The sequence below is a fragment of the Salvelinus fontinalis genome, chromosome 42 (assembly GCF_029448725.1).
Source record: "Salvelinus fontinalis isolate EN_2023a chromosome 42, ASM2944872v1, whole genome shotgun sequence".
NCBI lineage: Eukaryota > Metazoa > Chordata > Actinopteri > Salmoniformes > Salmonidae > Salvelinus > Salvelinus fontinalis.
Genome location: NC_074706.1, coordinates 23971408 through 23985469, shown reverse-complemented (window position 1 = coordinate 23985469; position 14062 = coordinate 23971408). Strand labels below are relative to the sequence as shown.

The following is a 14062-nucleotide window of genomic DNA, read 5'->3' as shown; positions in this document are numbered from 1 at the left end:
TGAGCCCGTCCTCCTATAGCTCCCCACACCAGCCTCCACTGGCCAAATGTAATATTAGAGGCATTATGATATATGTGTGGCAGCGAGTCCAAAGGCTGACATTTATACACCGTCTAAAGGTGGGTGGACCAAGACTCAAAGATCATGTATGGCTCTTTTTTATTTTCTTAGTAGTACAGGATAAGGTAGGAAGGTTTCGTTTTTTCTTAATGTTTGTTTATGTATTATTATAGTTTGTAAACTGTGATGACTACACACTCCAGTACAGTAGGTGGCGGCATGCACCTCTAACGGTTGTTTGTGGACCGCCATAACACCATAAGCGAAGAAACCGTAGTAATACGAAAGTGTACAGTCACCAAGAGCAATTTCCATGTTAGTTTTTTTAATTGTTGTTAGAACTCAAAATAAGATTAATTTAACCGCACAGCATCACACTTACTCCAGGTATTCTTTCAATTTCATTGGAGACAGGACTTGGATGTGAATTAGGTAGATGTGAACTAGGTAACGTTAACGCTAGCTAGCTGCTAACGTTAGCTAAAAATGGCTAACTGTATGGCTTTTCACACTCAAATGGCATCCATCATGGAGGTGCTAGCGAATGCAGCCGTGGCAGAGATCTGTAAACTCGTAGATGACGATTATGCAGTGTTTCGTTTGGAAATAACTCAAAGCCAGAAAGAAAACAAGGCATTGCGGAGGAAACTACAGCAACTGGAAATTAAGGTGTCACGGGACAGAGCAGACAGGACCATGCGAGAGCGCGTCCTCGCCAGTCCCAGTGTCAAGATCCTCGACCGATACAGAGGAAAGGCAAAAGGTACATTTTGGCGGAGGTTGCGCGGGGTGTCTCCTTTTATATAGAGCTCAGTGCCTGTCGCCCCGTTCCCCTCTTCATATGTGTTGGGTCTTGGTCAGTTTTTGGATATAATTCACCTGATTAATTGGCTATCTTGCACATAGACACGATATCATATTCTAACCAGATTATTGATTTACTGCATTTCCGGTTATTTACTAAATGAAAACAATGTGATTCATGGAACACAATACATCGATATATAAATAGTATATTAAGAGGTTGAGAAGTGTTACCTTACATCCTTGCCAATTCTAGACAGTGTCAATAGTATACAATATACCTAACCACCTCTTTTCCCCCAGTCACTCTCTCAGGTGAAGGACATCACACTGGAGGCCACAGAAACTTTGTGAAGCCAGCGGGACAAAATACATGGAGAGATGACCAACCAATCACTGTTGATGAGGGAATAGGAAACGCAACCCATCATGTTATAGAGGTTAGTATAATAGTGTTACATAAAAAAGTACAGTTACTTTGTAAATCAAATGTGGACAGTTTATTTCAGAAAGGCTCCTCTCAGTTATTCACTTGCTTACATGTACATCCTTATTTATCTGCCATAAGGGACTGAGACTTCCCCATGACATTGTTATCCAATTCAACCCATGTACCGGTAATAACCTCCTCTCTTCTTTTGTCAGTCTGCAGAGGCTGCAGGTCCTGGGGTCAAGCAGGAAGAGTCTGAAGGAGAGGTGGACCCACGGCACAGTAGAAACATCCTGACTGGAGCGGCTGGAGAGCCCCCTGTTGCCACGGAGAACCCCACCACCGCCCAAGATCAATCAAGGACCCGATGCAGCATCATGGTCAGTGGAACGCTGAATGCCATCCTCAAGTCAGAGACAGACACCAAGACCTTAACAGGGCTGAACCGACTGGGCTGTCCTCCTGCTCCAAGCTCAGAGTATTTACTTTATGGCAACACAAGCCCGAGGACTGTTCTGTCCCATCGGGACTCAGGTGACACTTTACAGACTGTCAATGATCCATCCTGTTCATACACTACAGAGATGATACCTGGTGACATGCCTGTGGTATTAGATGCACAGACTAATCCTATGAAAGTGGACTGGAACCAGTACAGTAGTAGTGGATACTCTGAAGGGTGCCTAGATAAGAAAGGGGAGAGCCTGGTCATAGATGAGGTGACTGTGAAAGTGGAGGGCGACGCTCCTCTGACATGGAATGCATACGAAACTCACTTAGGAGAAGGACACTCACAAGGCAACACCATTGACTTCTTAGACTACAGGGAAAGCTTGGAGACAAATCTAAATGTCATGACCCACTCCCCTTTACACACGTTTACACACGATCCATTATCCATGTCGATGGGGCACTCCGATTCACACAGGGAACAAATGGCCAAGGCGCGTGGAGAGGGAGCCATATCGGGCAATGGTAAAGAGAAACGGTTCCTTTGCATGTTCTGTAACAAAGGCTTCAGCTGCCCCCAGAAGGTGGACATCCACCAGAGGGTCCACACAGGGGTGAAACCCTTCAGTTGTACCCAGTGTCACATGCGCTTCGCCCAGGCATGCACCCTGAAGAGGCACCAGAGGGTCCACACAGGGGAGAAACCCTTCAGCTGTACCCAGTGCCACATGCGCTTCGCCCAGGCTGGTGACCTGAAGAGGCACCAGAGAGTCCACACGGGAGAGAGGCCCTTCGCCTGTGCGCACTGTGGAAAGAGGTTCTCAGAGAAGAGCTACCTCAGGTTACACCAGCAGAAAAAACACTCCACTCTAACAAACACTTTTATATCAAAAGACAAAGATTCGTTTTAGTTGTCATCAGAAAATATCCACAGATGCATTTGGATATTCCTGGGTAGAATATTATATCCAGATATTGTGTGATATAAGGCATAGTGTATATACAGTGACTACAGTGCATTTGGAAGGTATTCAGACCCCTTGACATTCTCCACATTTTGTTACGTTACAGCCTTATTCTTTGTTACGTTACAGCCTTATTGTTTTCCCTCAATCTACACACAATACCCCATAATGACAAAGCAAAACCAGGTTTATAAATGTTTGTATTTGTATTAAAAAGAAACTGAAATATCTAATTTACGTAAGTATTCAGACCTTTTTACTCAGTACTTTTTTGAACACCTTTGGCAGAAATTACAGCCTCAAGTCGTCTTGGGTATGACACCACAAACTCGGCACACCTGTATTTGGGGAGTTTCTCAGATTCTTCTCTGCAGATCCGCTCAAGCTCTGTCAGGTTGGATGGGGAGCGTCGCTGCACAGCTATGTTCAGGTCTCCAGAGATGTTCGATCGGGTTCAAGTCCGGGCACTGGCTGGACCACTCAATGACATTCAGACTTGGGGCCTCCCGGGTGGCGCAGTGGTCTAGGGCACTGCATCGCAGTGCTAGCTGCGCCACCAGAGTCTCTGGGTTCGCGCCCAGGCTCTTCCGCAGCCGGCCGCGACCGGGAGGTCCGTGGGGCGACGCGCAATTGGGCTAGCGTCGTCCGGGTTAGGGAGGGTTTGGCCGTTAGGGATAGTCTCATCGCGCTCCAGCGACTCCTGTGGCGTGCCGGGCGCAGGGCGCGCTAACCAAGGGGGCCAGGTGCACGGTGTTTCCTCCGACACATTGGTGCGGCTGGCTTCCGGGCTGGAGGCGCGCTGTGTTAAGAAGCAGTGCGGCTTGGTAGGGTTGTGCTTCGGAGGACGCGTGGCTTTCGACCTTCGTCTCTCCCGAGCCCGTACGGGAGTTGTAGCGATGAGACAAGATAGTAATTACTAGCGATTGGATACTACGAATATTGGGGAGAAAAGGGGATAAAAAAATAAAATAAAAAAAAGACATTCAGACTTGTCACGAAGCAACTCCTGCGTTGTCTTGGCTGTGTGCTTAGGGTCGTTGTACTTTTGGAAGGTGAACCTTCGCCCGCGTCTGAAGTCCTGAGCGCTCTGGAGCAGGTTTTCAGCATCTCTGTACTTTGCTCTTTTCATCTTTCCCCCGATCCTGACTAGTCTCCCAGTTCCTGCTGCTGAAAAATGGTGCAAGGTTTCCTCCAGATGTGACGCTTGGCATTCAGGACAAAGACAATCTTGGTTTCATCAGACCAGAAAATCTTGTTTCTCATGGTGTGAGAGTCCATTAGATGCTTTTTGGAAACTCCAAGTGGGCTGTCATGTGCCTTTTACTAAGGAGTAGCTTCCTTCTGGCCACTCTACCATAAAAGGCCTGATTGGTGGAGTTCTGCAGAGATGGTTGTCCTTGTGGAAGGTTATCCCATCTCCACAGAGGAACTCTGTCAGAGTGACCATCAGGTTCTTGGTCACCTCCCTGATGAAGGCCCTTCTCCCCAGATTGTTCAGTTTGGCCGGGCGGCCAGCTCTAGGAAGAGTCTTGGTGGTTCCAAACGTCTTCCATTTAAGAATGATGAAGGCCACTGTGTTCTTGGGGACCTTCAATGCTGCAGACATTTTTTTGGTACCCTTCCCCAGATATGTGCCTCGACACAATCCTGTCTCGGAGCTCTACGGCCAATTCCTTCGACCTCATGGCTTGGTTTTTGCTCTGCCATGCACTGTCAACTGTGGGACCTTATATAGACAGGCGTGTGCCTTTCCAAATCATGCCCAATCAATTGAATTTACCACAAGTCGACTCCAATCAAGTTGTAGAAACATCTCAAGGATGATCAATGGAAACAGGATGCACCTGAGCTCAATTTCGAGTCTCATAGCAAAGGGTCTGAATACTTATGTAAATAAGGTATTTTGTTTTTAAAAATGTAATACATTTGCAAAATTTAAAAAAAAAGGTTTTCGCTTCATCATTATGGAGTGTTGAGGATTTTCTTTTTTATGTAATCCATTTTAGAATAAGGCTGTGACGTAACAATGTGTAAAGTCAAGGAGTCTGAATACTTTCCAAAGGCACTGTAGCTCCTTTGATATTTGTTTTGATCCTGACCGGTGGTGGAAAAGGTACAAGTCATACTTGAATAAAAGTAAAGATAAGTAAAAAGTAAAATTGAGTCACCCAGTAAAATACTACTTGAGTAAAAGTGTTAATTTCTAATTCACACATTCTTGTTTTTTATTTATTTACAGGGAGCCAGGGGCTTACTACAAACAAAGCATTTGTGTTTAATGAGTGCCAGATCAGAGGCAGTAGGGATGACCAGGGATGTTCTCTTGATAAGTGTGTGAATTGGACCATTTTCCTGTCAAAATGTTACTTTTGGGTGTTAGGGAAAATGTATGGAGTAAAAAGTACATTATTTTCTTTACGAATGTAGTAAAAGTTGTCAAATATAAATAGTAAAGTACAGATACCCAAAAAAACTACTTAAGTAGTACTTTAAAGTATTTTTACTTAAGTACTTTACACCACTGATCCTGACAAACTCCTCAGTCCCTACCGATGACAAGCATACCCATAACATGATGCTGCCACCACAATACTTAAATAGAGAGGGCTTCATTCTGTTGTATTGGATTTGAGACAACCCTCTTTTCTTTTTTTTAAATTCAGGCCAAAAATGTAATGTAAGTGCAATGTTGTTGATCTCTTTGTATTTTCAAGTATTGTGATGGCAGCATCATGTTATGGTTATGTCACCGGCAGGGACTAGGGAATTTATGATCAAAATAAATATGAAACGAAAAAAGAAACTCACCTCAGTCTTCTGAAAACCCTGGGATAGGGTTTTATTTTTCTGTGGGACAATTACACAGAGGTGTTGAGAGTTCCTGAGTGATCTAGTCTCAGTATAGTGACTTAAATCAGCTTTAAAAAAATCTGAGACAAGGTTTGAATATGGCTGTCCAATGATTCCCAATTTTGACAACAATGGGTATAGTGTTGTGCGAAGTCGGTAGAATCTTATTCCAAATTATTCACAGCTGTAATGGCAGCCAAAATGTGCTCCCACTAAGTATTAACTGATGCGGGTGTAGACTTGTTCTATAATGTTCTATAACTTTCTTTTACTTGAAAATGTGGAGATGGTTGTGTAGATCTGCAGGAAATTGTCATTTAATCCCTTTTCATATTTAATTTTGAGGCAGCAAAATGTGAAAAAAAGTTAAAGGTGATGTAGACTTTCTATATGCACTGTACGCCTAAAAAGTCTGTTACATATTGTGTTTGTACTGTGTAGGCTATAATGATCACAAATGCCTTTTTTATTACTTCCATTCAACTACTTGTTTTTTTCCCCCAGGACACCTTTTATTGATAACATTTATGCAGTTTATCATGCAGATTTGTAGTAAAGACATATGTGTGTGTGGTTTTCATATGGTTTGTTTAAAACTTGTTTATGTTTAATAAACACAAAATGGGACTTAATTCAAATACTTTTCTCATTGAGATTCTTTAGTGTACATCACATCTGATCTCATGCTATTCTGCATAAGCATGACAGTTATAACCAATACATATTGAACAAAAATATTAACACAACATGTAAAGTGTTGGTTTCATGAGCTGAAATAAAAGACCCCAGAAATGTAACATATGCACAAAAAGCTTATTTCTCTAAAATATTGTGCACACATTTCTTTACATCCCTGTTATTGACCATTTCACATTTGCCAAGATAATCCATCCAACTGACAGGTGTGGCATATCAAGAAGCTGATTAAACAGCATAATCATTACACAGGTGCACCTTGTGCTGGGACAAAAGGACACTAAAATGTGTGGTTGTCGCACAACACAATGTCACAGATGTCTCAAGTTGAGGGAGCGTGCAATTGGCATGCTGACTGCAGGAATGTCCTCCAGCGCTGTTGCCAGTGAAGTAAATGTTAATTTCTCTACCATAAGCCGTCTCCAATGTCGTTTTTAGAGAATTTGGCAGTTCATCCAAACGGTTCACAACCGCAGACCACGTGTATGGCGTCGTGTTGGCGAACGGTTTGCTGATGTCAACGTTGTGAACAGAGTGCACCATGGTGGTTATGGTATTGCCAGTCATAAGTTACAAACACAATTGCATTTTATCGATGGCAATTTGAATGCACAGAGATACTTTGACAAGCTCTTGAGTCAAGCTCCTGAGACAAGCTCCATTGTCGTGCCATTTGTCAGCCACCATCATCTCATGTTTCAGCATGATAATGCACTGCCCCATGTCGCAAGGATCTGTACACAATTCCTGGAAGCTGAAAATGTCCCAGTTCTTCCATGGCCTGCATACGCACCAGACACGTCACCCATTGAGCATGTTTGGGATGCTCTGGATTGATGTGTATGATAGCGTGTTCCAGTTCCCGCCAATATCCAGCAACTTCGCACAGTATTTGAAGAGGAGTGGAACAACCTTCCACAGGCCACAGTAAACAGTCTGATTGACTCTATGCGAAGGAGATGTATAAACTGCATGAGGCAAATGGTGGTCACACCAGATACTGACTGGTTTTCTGATCTACACCCTTAACTTTTTTTTCCTTGCCCAATGAGAAGATTCTCCATAGCAGGGTGCTCATATCATATTTCTTGATCCAACATCCTCTCACTCTGTACCTCTTACAGTCAGTAGACTTGGAGGATGGGAAGCCTGATCTGCTGCTAGTCAAAGAGGAGACAACAGACAACGGACCAGAGAGCATTGATCTGCTGAGTGGACTAAAGATGGAGGAGCAAGGTAAGGGAGACATACATACACAGAACATAATAGATATACTTCAATGGGAATAGTGATGCAGCTGGCTATTTTTTTCCATAAAACTCCATATGTAGACTTTTCTCTGCCATGCTTATAAAGTCTATTTTGGAATCTCTTCCTGCAGGAGTTTGGCTGGAGGCTAACAGAGGACACTGGGTGGCCATCTTGGATTCCAAGACAGGTTTAGCCAAGATCCCAGGGGACAACATTACTGAGCAGGCCAGGATCAGAGGCTAAATAGTAGAGGTCAGTGGATGGGACAGCATCCTCAATTCTGGGCTGGGGAACAACACTGTTAACCACAAAACAACAACCGAACTTTCCATGACAACAGACTGGCTGTTTACCAGGGCAAGGCGAAGATTTGGTCTGCGGGGACGGGGATATGTCCGTATGCGGCTGGAGAGAACAGACACAGACTCGGCTAGCGATGCTTCGTTCTGCTCCTATAGTTGTGAATCAGAGAGACTGATGGCGCCTCAGGTTAACCCCCTAACAGGTGCTGCCTTCAGCCTGCCTTCTATAGGATCTATCAACTGAAACATGGACCCTGCGACAACACAGACACTCCCTGGTCGTTGTCCTCCTCACAGTCTCCTAATGTTAAACCAGACCTCAGACAATGCCAGTGTCTCAACTCTTAATGGCTACACAAGACCATTGACAAATGTCAATAGTTGTAACGCTATCAGCAGATTCGGTGGTAAAGAGAAGCGCTTCCCGTGTTTATTCTGTGGGGAAGCCTTCAGCTGCCCCCTGAAGGTGGAGATCCACCAGAGGATCCACACATGGGAGATACCCTTCATCTTTACCCAGTGTCACTTGTGCTTCGCCCAGGCTGGCCAACTGAAGAGGTACCAAATGGTCCACATAGGGGAGAAATCCTAAAGCTGTCCCCAGTGTGAGGATAGGTTATCCCACCAGCTAAATATACACCTGAAGGTCCACACTGGAGAGAGGCCGTTCGTATGTATGCACTGCAGAAAAAGGTTCTGAGAGAGGAGCTACCTCAGGATACACCAGAAGAAAATGCACATGGCCCATGTATAGTGACATTTAATGCAGTACTAGTGTGTTTGTAGTTCATTCTGTTGGTTTTGGATATATAGAGCCCCACAGTGGAGGTGTCATAATATCCATAAAACCTAGTGGTCAAACAGGGAAATGGTTGCAATCATTTTCCCACCATTCATTTTTCCCATAGAGGATTTTAGAAACACTTAAAATAAGGCCTGTGTTTCGTGTATGTCACGCTCTGACCTTAGATATCTATGTTTACTTTATATTTTGGTTAGGTCAGGGTGTGACGAGGGTGGGTATGCTAGTTTTTGTATTGTCTAGGGTTTTTGTAAGTCTAGGGTATGTAGGTCTAGGTGATGTGTAGGTTTATGGTGACCTGATATGGTTCCCAATCAGAGGCAGCTGTTTATCGTTGTCTCTGATTGGGGATCATATTTAGGTCGCCATTTTCCCTTTTGTGTTCGTGGGTTCTTGTCTATGTGTAGTTGCCTGTCAGCACTCATTTGTATAGCTTCACGTTTTGTTGTTTTGTTCAGTGTTCATTCTTTTAATAAAGAAGAATGTACACATACCACGCTGCGCCTTGGTCTGCTCCTTTTGATGCCCGTGACAGTGTAGGCTTACCGTGGGGTGACGTTTTGATAACCATGTAAATCTCTCTCGGACAAGGTGAATTTTATCAATATATTCAGCTCTATTTACTCTCAGATTCTAAAATGCTAATTAGCGTCAAAGTAGACATCATGCAAGACTACAAATCCCTGCAAAGCCATCTCTAGCTGACACCTTTGCTAGTTGGTTTGTGTCCCTTTAAAACTTGCAGAAGACAGTGCACAGAATTGTACATTTAAAGAAATATAGCCAATTTATTCATGACTAAATTTAGCTAACATTAGATAGTTAATCCAGAGATTCTTACCTTTGCCTCAATTCAGCAGTCTTGTCCAGATCATCATGGCATTTGTAGTTCTTTATGATAGCCACATTAGCAGTAAATTAGCATTTTATTTTGGGGGGTTAAATACAGGCAAATATATTGATAAAAATCACCTTCTCCTAGAGAGATTTACAGTTATCAAAACGTCACGTCAGGGTAAGCCTACACGAAACACAGCCCTTATTTGTAGTGGTTCTTAAATCCCCTATGGGGAAAATGAATGGTGGAAAAACAACTGGAAAAATGTACTTGTTTGATCGCTAGGTTATATGGGTATTATGACTCATACTGTGGTACTCTATAGGGAACTGGATGAGGTGAACTGAAGAAAGAATGAGTATGATGAGGCAGAGTAGATGATATGGTGATGGATGGTGTCTGTAAAAATGTTTCACTGATGAAAAGTGACAACCTTGTCCTGTTGTTTGATGCTGGTGTTTTATAATGAGGAAATGATAGTGCCTTAATTCATGTTTACTTGATATGAAGTACTGAAGATGTATGTCATGTTAAACCTTCTCCAAAGTATTCAAAAATAAATTTTATCAAAGTGAGGGTACCAGATTTACAGAAAATGTAAAGTGTTACCATAGTGAGAAAAGTTTTGTGCAGTAAAAGTACATTGTTGAAATTAAATACAAAATGTATTCTGTCCTGACTGACTTGGTTATTTTTGTGTCATTGCAGTGACTGAGTTCTGTATATCAGTTGAACCAAAACATTATACTTAATTCTTGAATCAACACATATGATAACCAGTGCCTGCAACCTGGTTCAGGTTATCAGTCAACTTACCGGTGTAGTTACAAACAGCACAGGAATTAAATCATCAACATGTATTGATCACATCTTTACAAATGCTGCAGAAATTTGCTTGAAAGCAGTATCCAGATCCATCGGATGTAGTGATCACAATATAGTAGCCATATCTAGGAAAACCAAAGTTCCAAAGGCTGGGCCTAATATAATGTATAAGGTCATACAAGAAGTTTTGTAGTGATTCCTATGTTACTGATGTAAAGAATATCTGTTGGTCCGTGGTGTGTAATGAGGAGCAAACAGACACTGCACTTGACACGTTTATGGAATTGCTTATTCCAGTTGTTTATATGCATGTACCTATTAAGAAAATGACAACAAACTTAAATCCCCGTGGATTGATGAGGAATTGAAAAATGGTATGGTTGAGAGGGAGGAGGCAAAAGGAATGGCAAACAAGTCTGGCTCCATAACTGATTGGCAAACTTATTGCAAATTGACAAATCATGTGACTAAACTGAATAAAAGGAGTAACTACACTATGAAACAAAGATAAATTAAATAAAGAATGATAGGTAAAACCTTTGGAGCACCTTAAATTACATTTTTGGGAAAAAAGGCAAAGTCAACTCCATCATTCACTGAATCATTCATCACAAAACCAACTGATATTGCCAACTACTTTAATGATTTTTTTCATTGGCAAGATTAGCAAACTTAGGCATGATATGCCAGCAATAAATGCTGACACTACACATCCAAGTATATCTTACCAAATTATGAAAGATAAGCACCGTAATTAAAAATTCCGTAAAGTTAGTGTGGAAGAGGTACATTTTTTTATTGTTGTCTATCAACAATGACAAGCCACCGGGGTCTGACAACTTGGATGGAAAATTACTGAGGATAATAGCGGACGATATTGCCACTCCTATTTGCCATATTTTAAATTTAAGCCTACTAGAATGTGTGTGCCCCCAGGCTTGGAGGGAAGCTAAAGTCATTCCCTCATTCTAAGAATAGTAAAGCCCCCTTTACTGGCTCAAATAGCCAACCAATCAGCCTGTTGCCAACCCGTAGTAAATTTTAGGGAAAAATGGTGTTTGACCAGATACAATGCTATTTTCTAGTAAACAAATTTACAACAGACTTTCAGCACACATATAGGGAAGAACACTCAACAAGCACGGCACTTACACAAATGACTGATGATTGGCGAGAGAAATTGATGATACAAATATTGTGGGGGCTGTTTTGTTAGACTTCACTTCGGCTTTTGACATTATCGATCATAGTCTGCTGCTGGAAAAACTTGTGTTATGGTTTTACACCCCCTGCTATATTGTGAATAAAGAGTTACTTGTCTAACGGAACACAGAGGGTGCTCTTAAATGGAAGCCTCTTCAACATATTTCAGGTAGAATCAGGAATTCCCCAAGGCAGCTGTCTAGGCCCATTACCTTTTTCAATCTTTACTAATGAATTGCCACTGGCTTTGAGGAAAGCCAGAGTGTCTATGTATGCGGATGACTCAACACTATACACGTCAGCTCATACAGCGACTGATATTACTGCAACACTTAATAAAGAGTTGCAGTTAGTTTCAGAGTGGGTGGCAAGGAATAAGCTAGTCCTAAATATTTCTAAAACTAAAAGCATTGTATTTGGGACAAATCATTTACTTAACCCTAAACCTCAACTAAATCATGTGGAAATTGAGCAAGTTGAGGTGACTAAACTGCTTGGAGTTACCCTGGATTGTAAACTGTCATGGTCAAACATATTGATACAACAGTAGCTAAGATGGGGAGAAGTATGTCCATAATAAAGCGCTGCTCTACCTTCTTAACAGCACTATCAACAAGGAAGATCCTACAGGCCATAGTTGTAGCACCTGGACTGCTGTTCAGTCGTGCCACAAAAAAGGACTTAGGAAAATTGCAATTGGTTCAGAACAGGGCAGCACAGCTGGCCCTTGGATGTACACAGAGAGCTAATATTAGTAATATGGATGTCAATCTCTCCTGGCTCAAAGTGGAGGAAAGATAGAGTTCATCACTACTTGCATTTATGAGAGGTATTGACATGTTGAATGCACCGCGCTGTCTGTTTGAACTACTGGCGCACAGCTCGGACATCCATGCATATGCCACAAAAGGTCTCTTCACAATCCCCATGTCCAGAACAGACTTTGGAAGGAGCACAGTACAACATAGAGCCATGACTACATGGAACTCTATTCCACATCAAATAAATGATGCAAGCAGTAAAATTAGATTTAAAAAACAGATAAAAAAAAAAAAATCACCTCTTGGAACAGCGGGGACTGTGAAGCAACAAACATAGGCATAGACACATGCATACACACACATGATAACGTACGAACACGTACACATGGATTTTGTACTATAGATATGTGGTAGTTGTGGTGTATGGGCCTGAGGGTACACAGTGTGTTGTCTGTAAATGTATTGTAATGTTTTTAAAATTGTATAAACCGCCTTAATTTTGCTGGACTCCAGCTAATGGGGATCCATAATAAATAAAAATACAAACCATGAGGGATAAAGACTCCATCACCACCACACAGAACAATGGACAGGTGTACTGAACAACCTCAGTCCTGGTGGTCATCGGAGACAGAGGCTCCAGTCAGGGATCCAGTCTGCAGCCCAGACCCTTCATTTCACAGTCTCAGTGCAAGGATGAAGCAGGGCCTGATAGAGATAGACCCTCCTGTTCCTATGATACAAACACCACAGTATCCATGATGAACAGAGCAGGTCACCCTGGGCTTCAGACTTCACAGAGAGTGGTGGGAGACCCTCTGGTGGTAGTCTTTCAGGAAGTGCCTAGTGTCTCAGTTCATAGAAAGCCTGGGCTTGGACCTGGGTCTAGCTATCCTCAGCTACCTCATGGCTACCGCACCGATACAGACAGGGTCAGGATGGGTGTTCACCACGAGAGGTACCTAGCCTATAACACAACACACAATCCCAACAACATCCAAATCAAATCAAATCAAATCAAATCAAATTTTATTAGTCACATACACATGGTTAGCAGATGTTAATGCGAGTGTAGCGAAATGCTTGTGCTTCTAGTTCCGACAATGCAGTAATAACCAACAAGTAATCTAACCTAACAATTCCACAACTACTACCTTATACACACACAAGTGTAAAGGGATAAAGAATATGTACATAAAGATATATGAATGAGTGGTGGTACAGAACGGCATAGGCAAGATGCAGTAGATGGTATAGAGTACGGTATATACATATGAGATGAGTACTGTAGGGTATGCAAACATAAAGTGGCATAGTTTAAAGTGGCTAGTGGTACATGTATTACATAAAGATGGCAAGATGCAGTAGATGATATAGAGTACAGTATATACATATGAGATGGGTAATGTAGGGTATGTAAACATTATATTAAGTGGCATTGTTTAAAGTGGCTAGTGGTAAATTTTTACATAATTTCCATCAATTCCCATTTTTAAAGTGGCTGGAGTTGAGTCAGTATGTTGGCAGCGGCCGCTAAATGTTAGTGGTGGCTGTTTAACAGTCTGATGGCCTTGAGATAGAAGCTGTTTTTCAGTCTCTCGGTCCCTGCTTTGATGCACCTGTACTGACCTCGCCTTCTGGATGATAGCGGGGTGAACAGGCAGTGGCTTGGGTGGTTGTTGTCCTTGATGATCTTTATGGCCTTCCTGTGACATCGGGTGGTGTAGGTGTCCTGGAGGGCAAGTAGTTTGCCCCCGGTGATGCGTTCTGCAGACCTCACTACCCTCTGGAGAGCCTTACGGTTGTGGGCGGAGCAGTTGCCGTA

General features: G+C 42.5%; 1 protein-coding gene across 1 annotated transcript; it reads left to right on the top strand.

Moving 5' to 3' along the window:
* Positions 1-326: 326 nt before the first annotated feature.
* On the top strand, positions 327-6197 carry LOC129841222 (gastrula zinc finger protein XlCGF48.2-like). The gene is made up of 3 exons (XM_055909383.1): positions 327-823; positions 1168-1304; positions 1510-6197. Exons 1-3 carry the CDS (start codon positions 547-549, stop codon positions 2653-2655), a joined length of 1560 nt encoding a protein of 519 aa, XP_055765358.1. The 5' UTR covers positions 327-546; the 3' UTR covers positions 2656-6197.
* The last annotated feature ends 7865 nt before the right edge of the window (positions 6198-14062 follow it).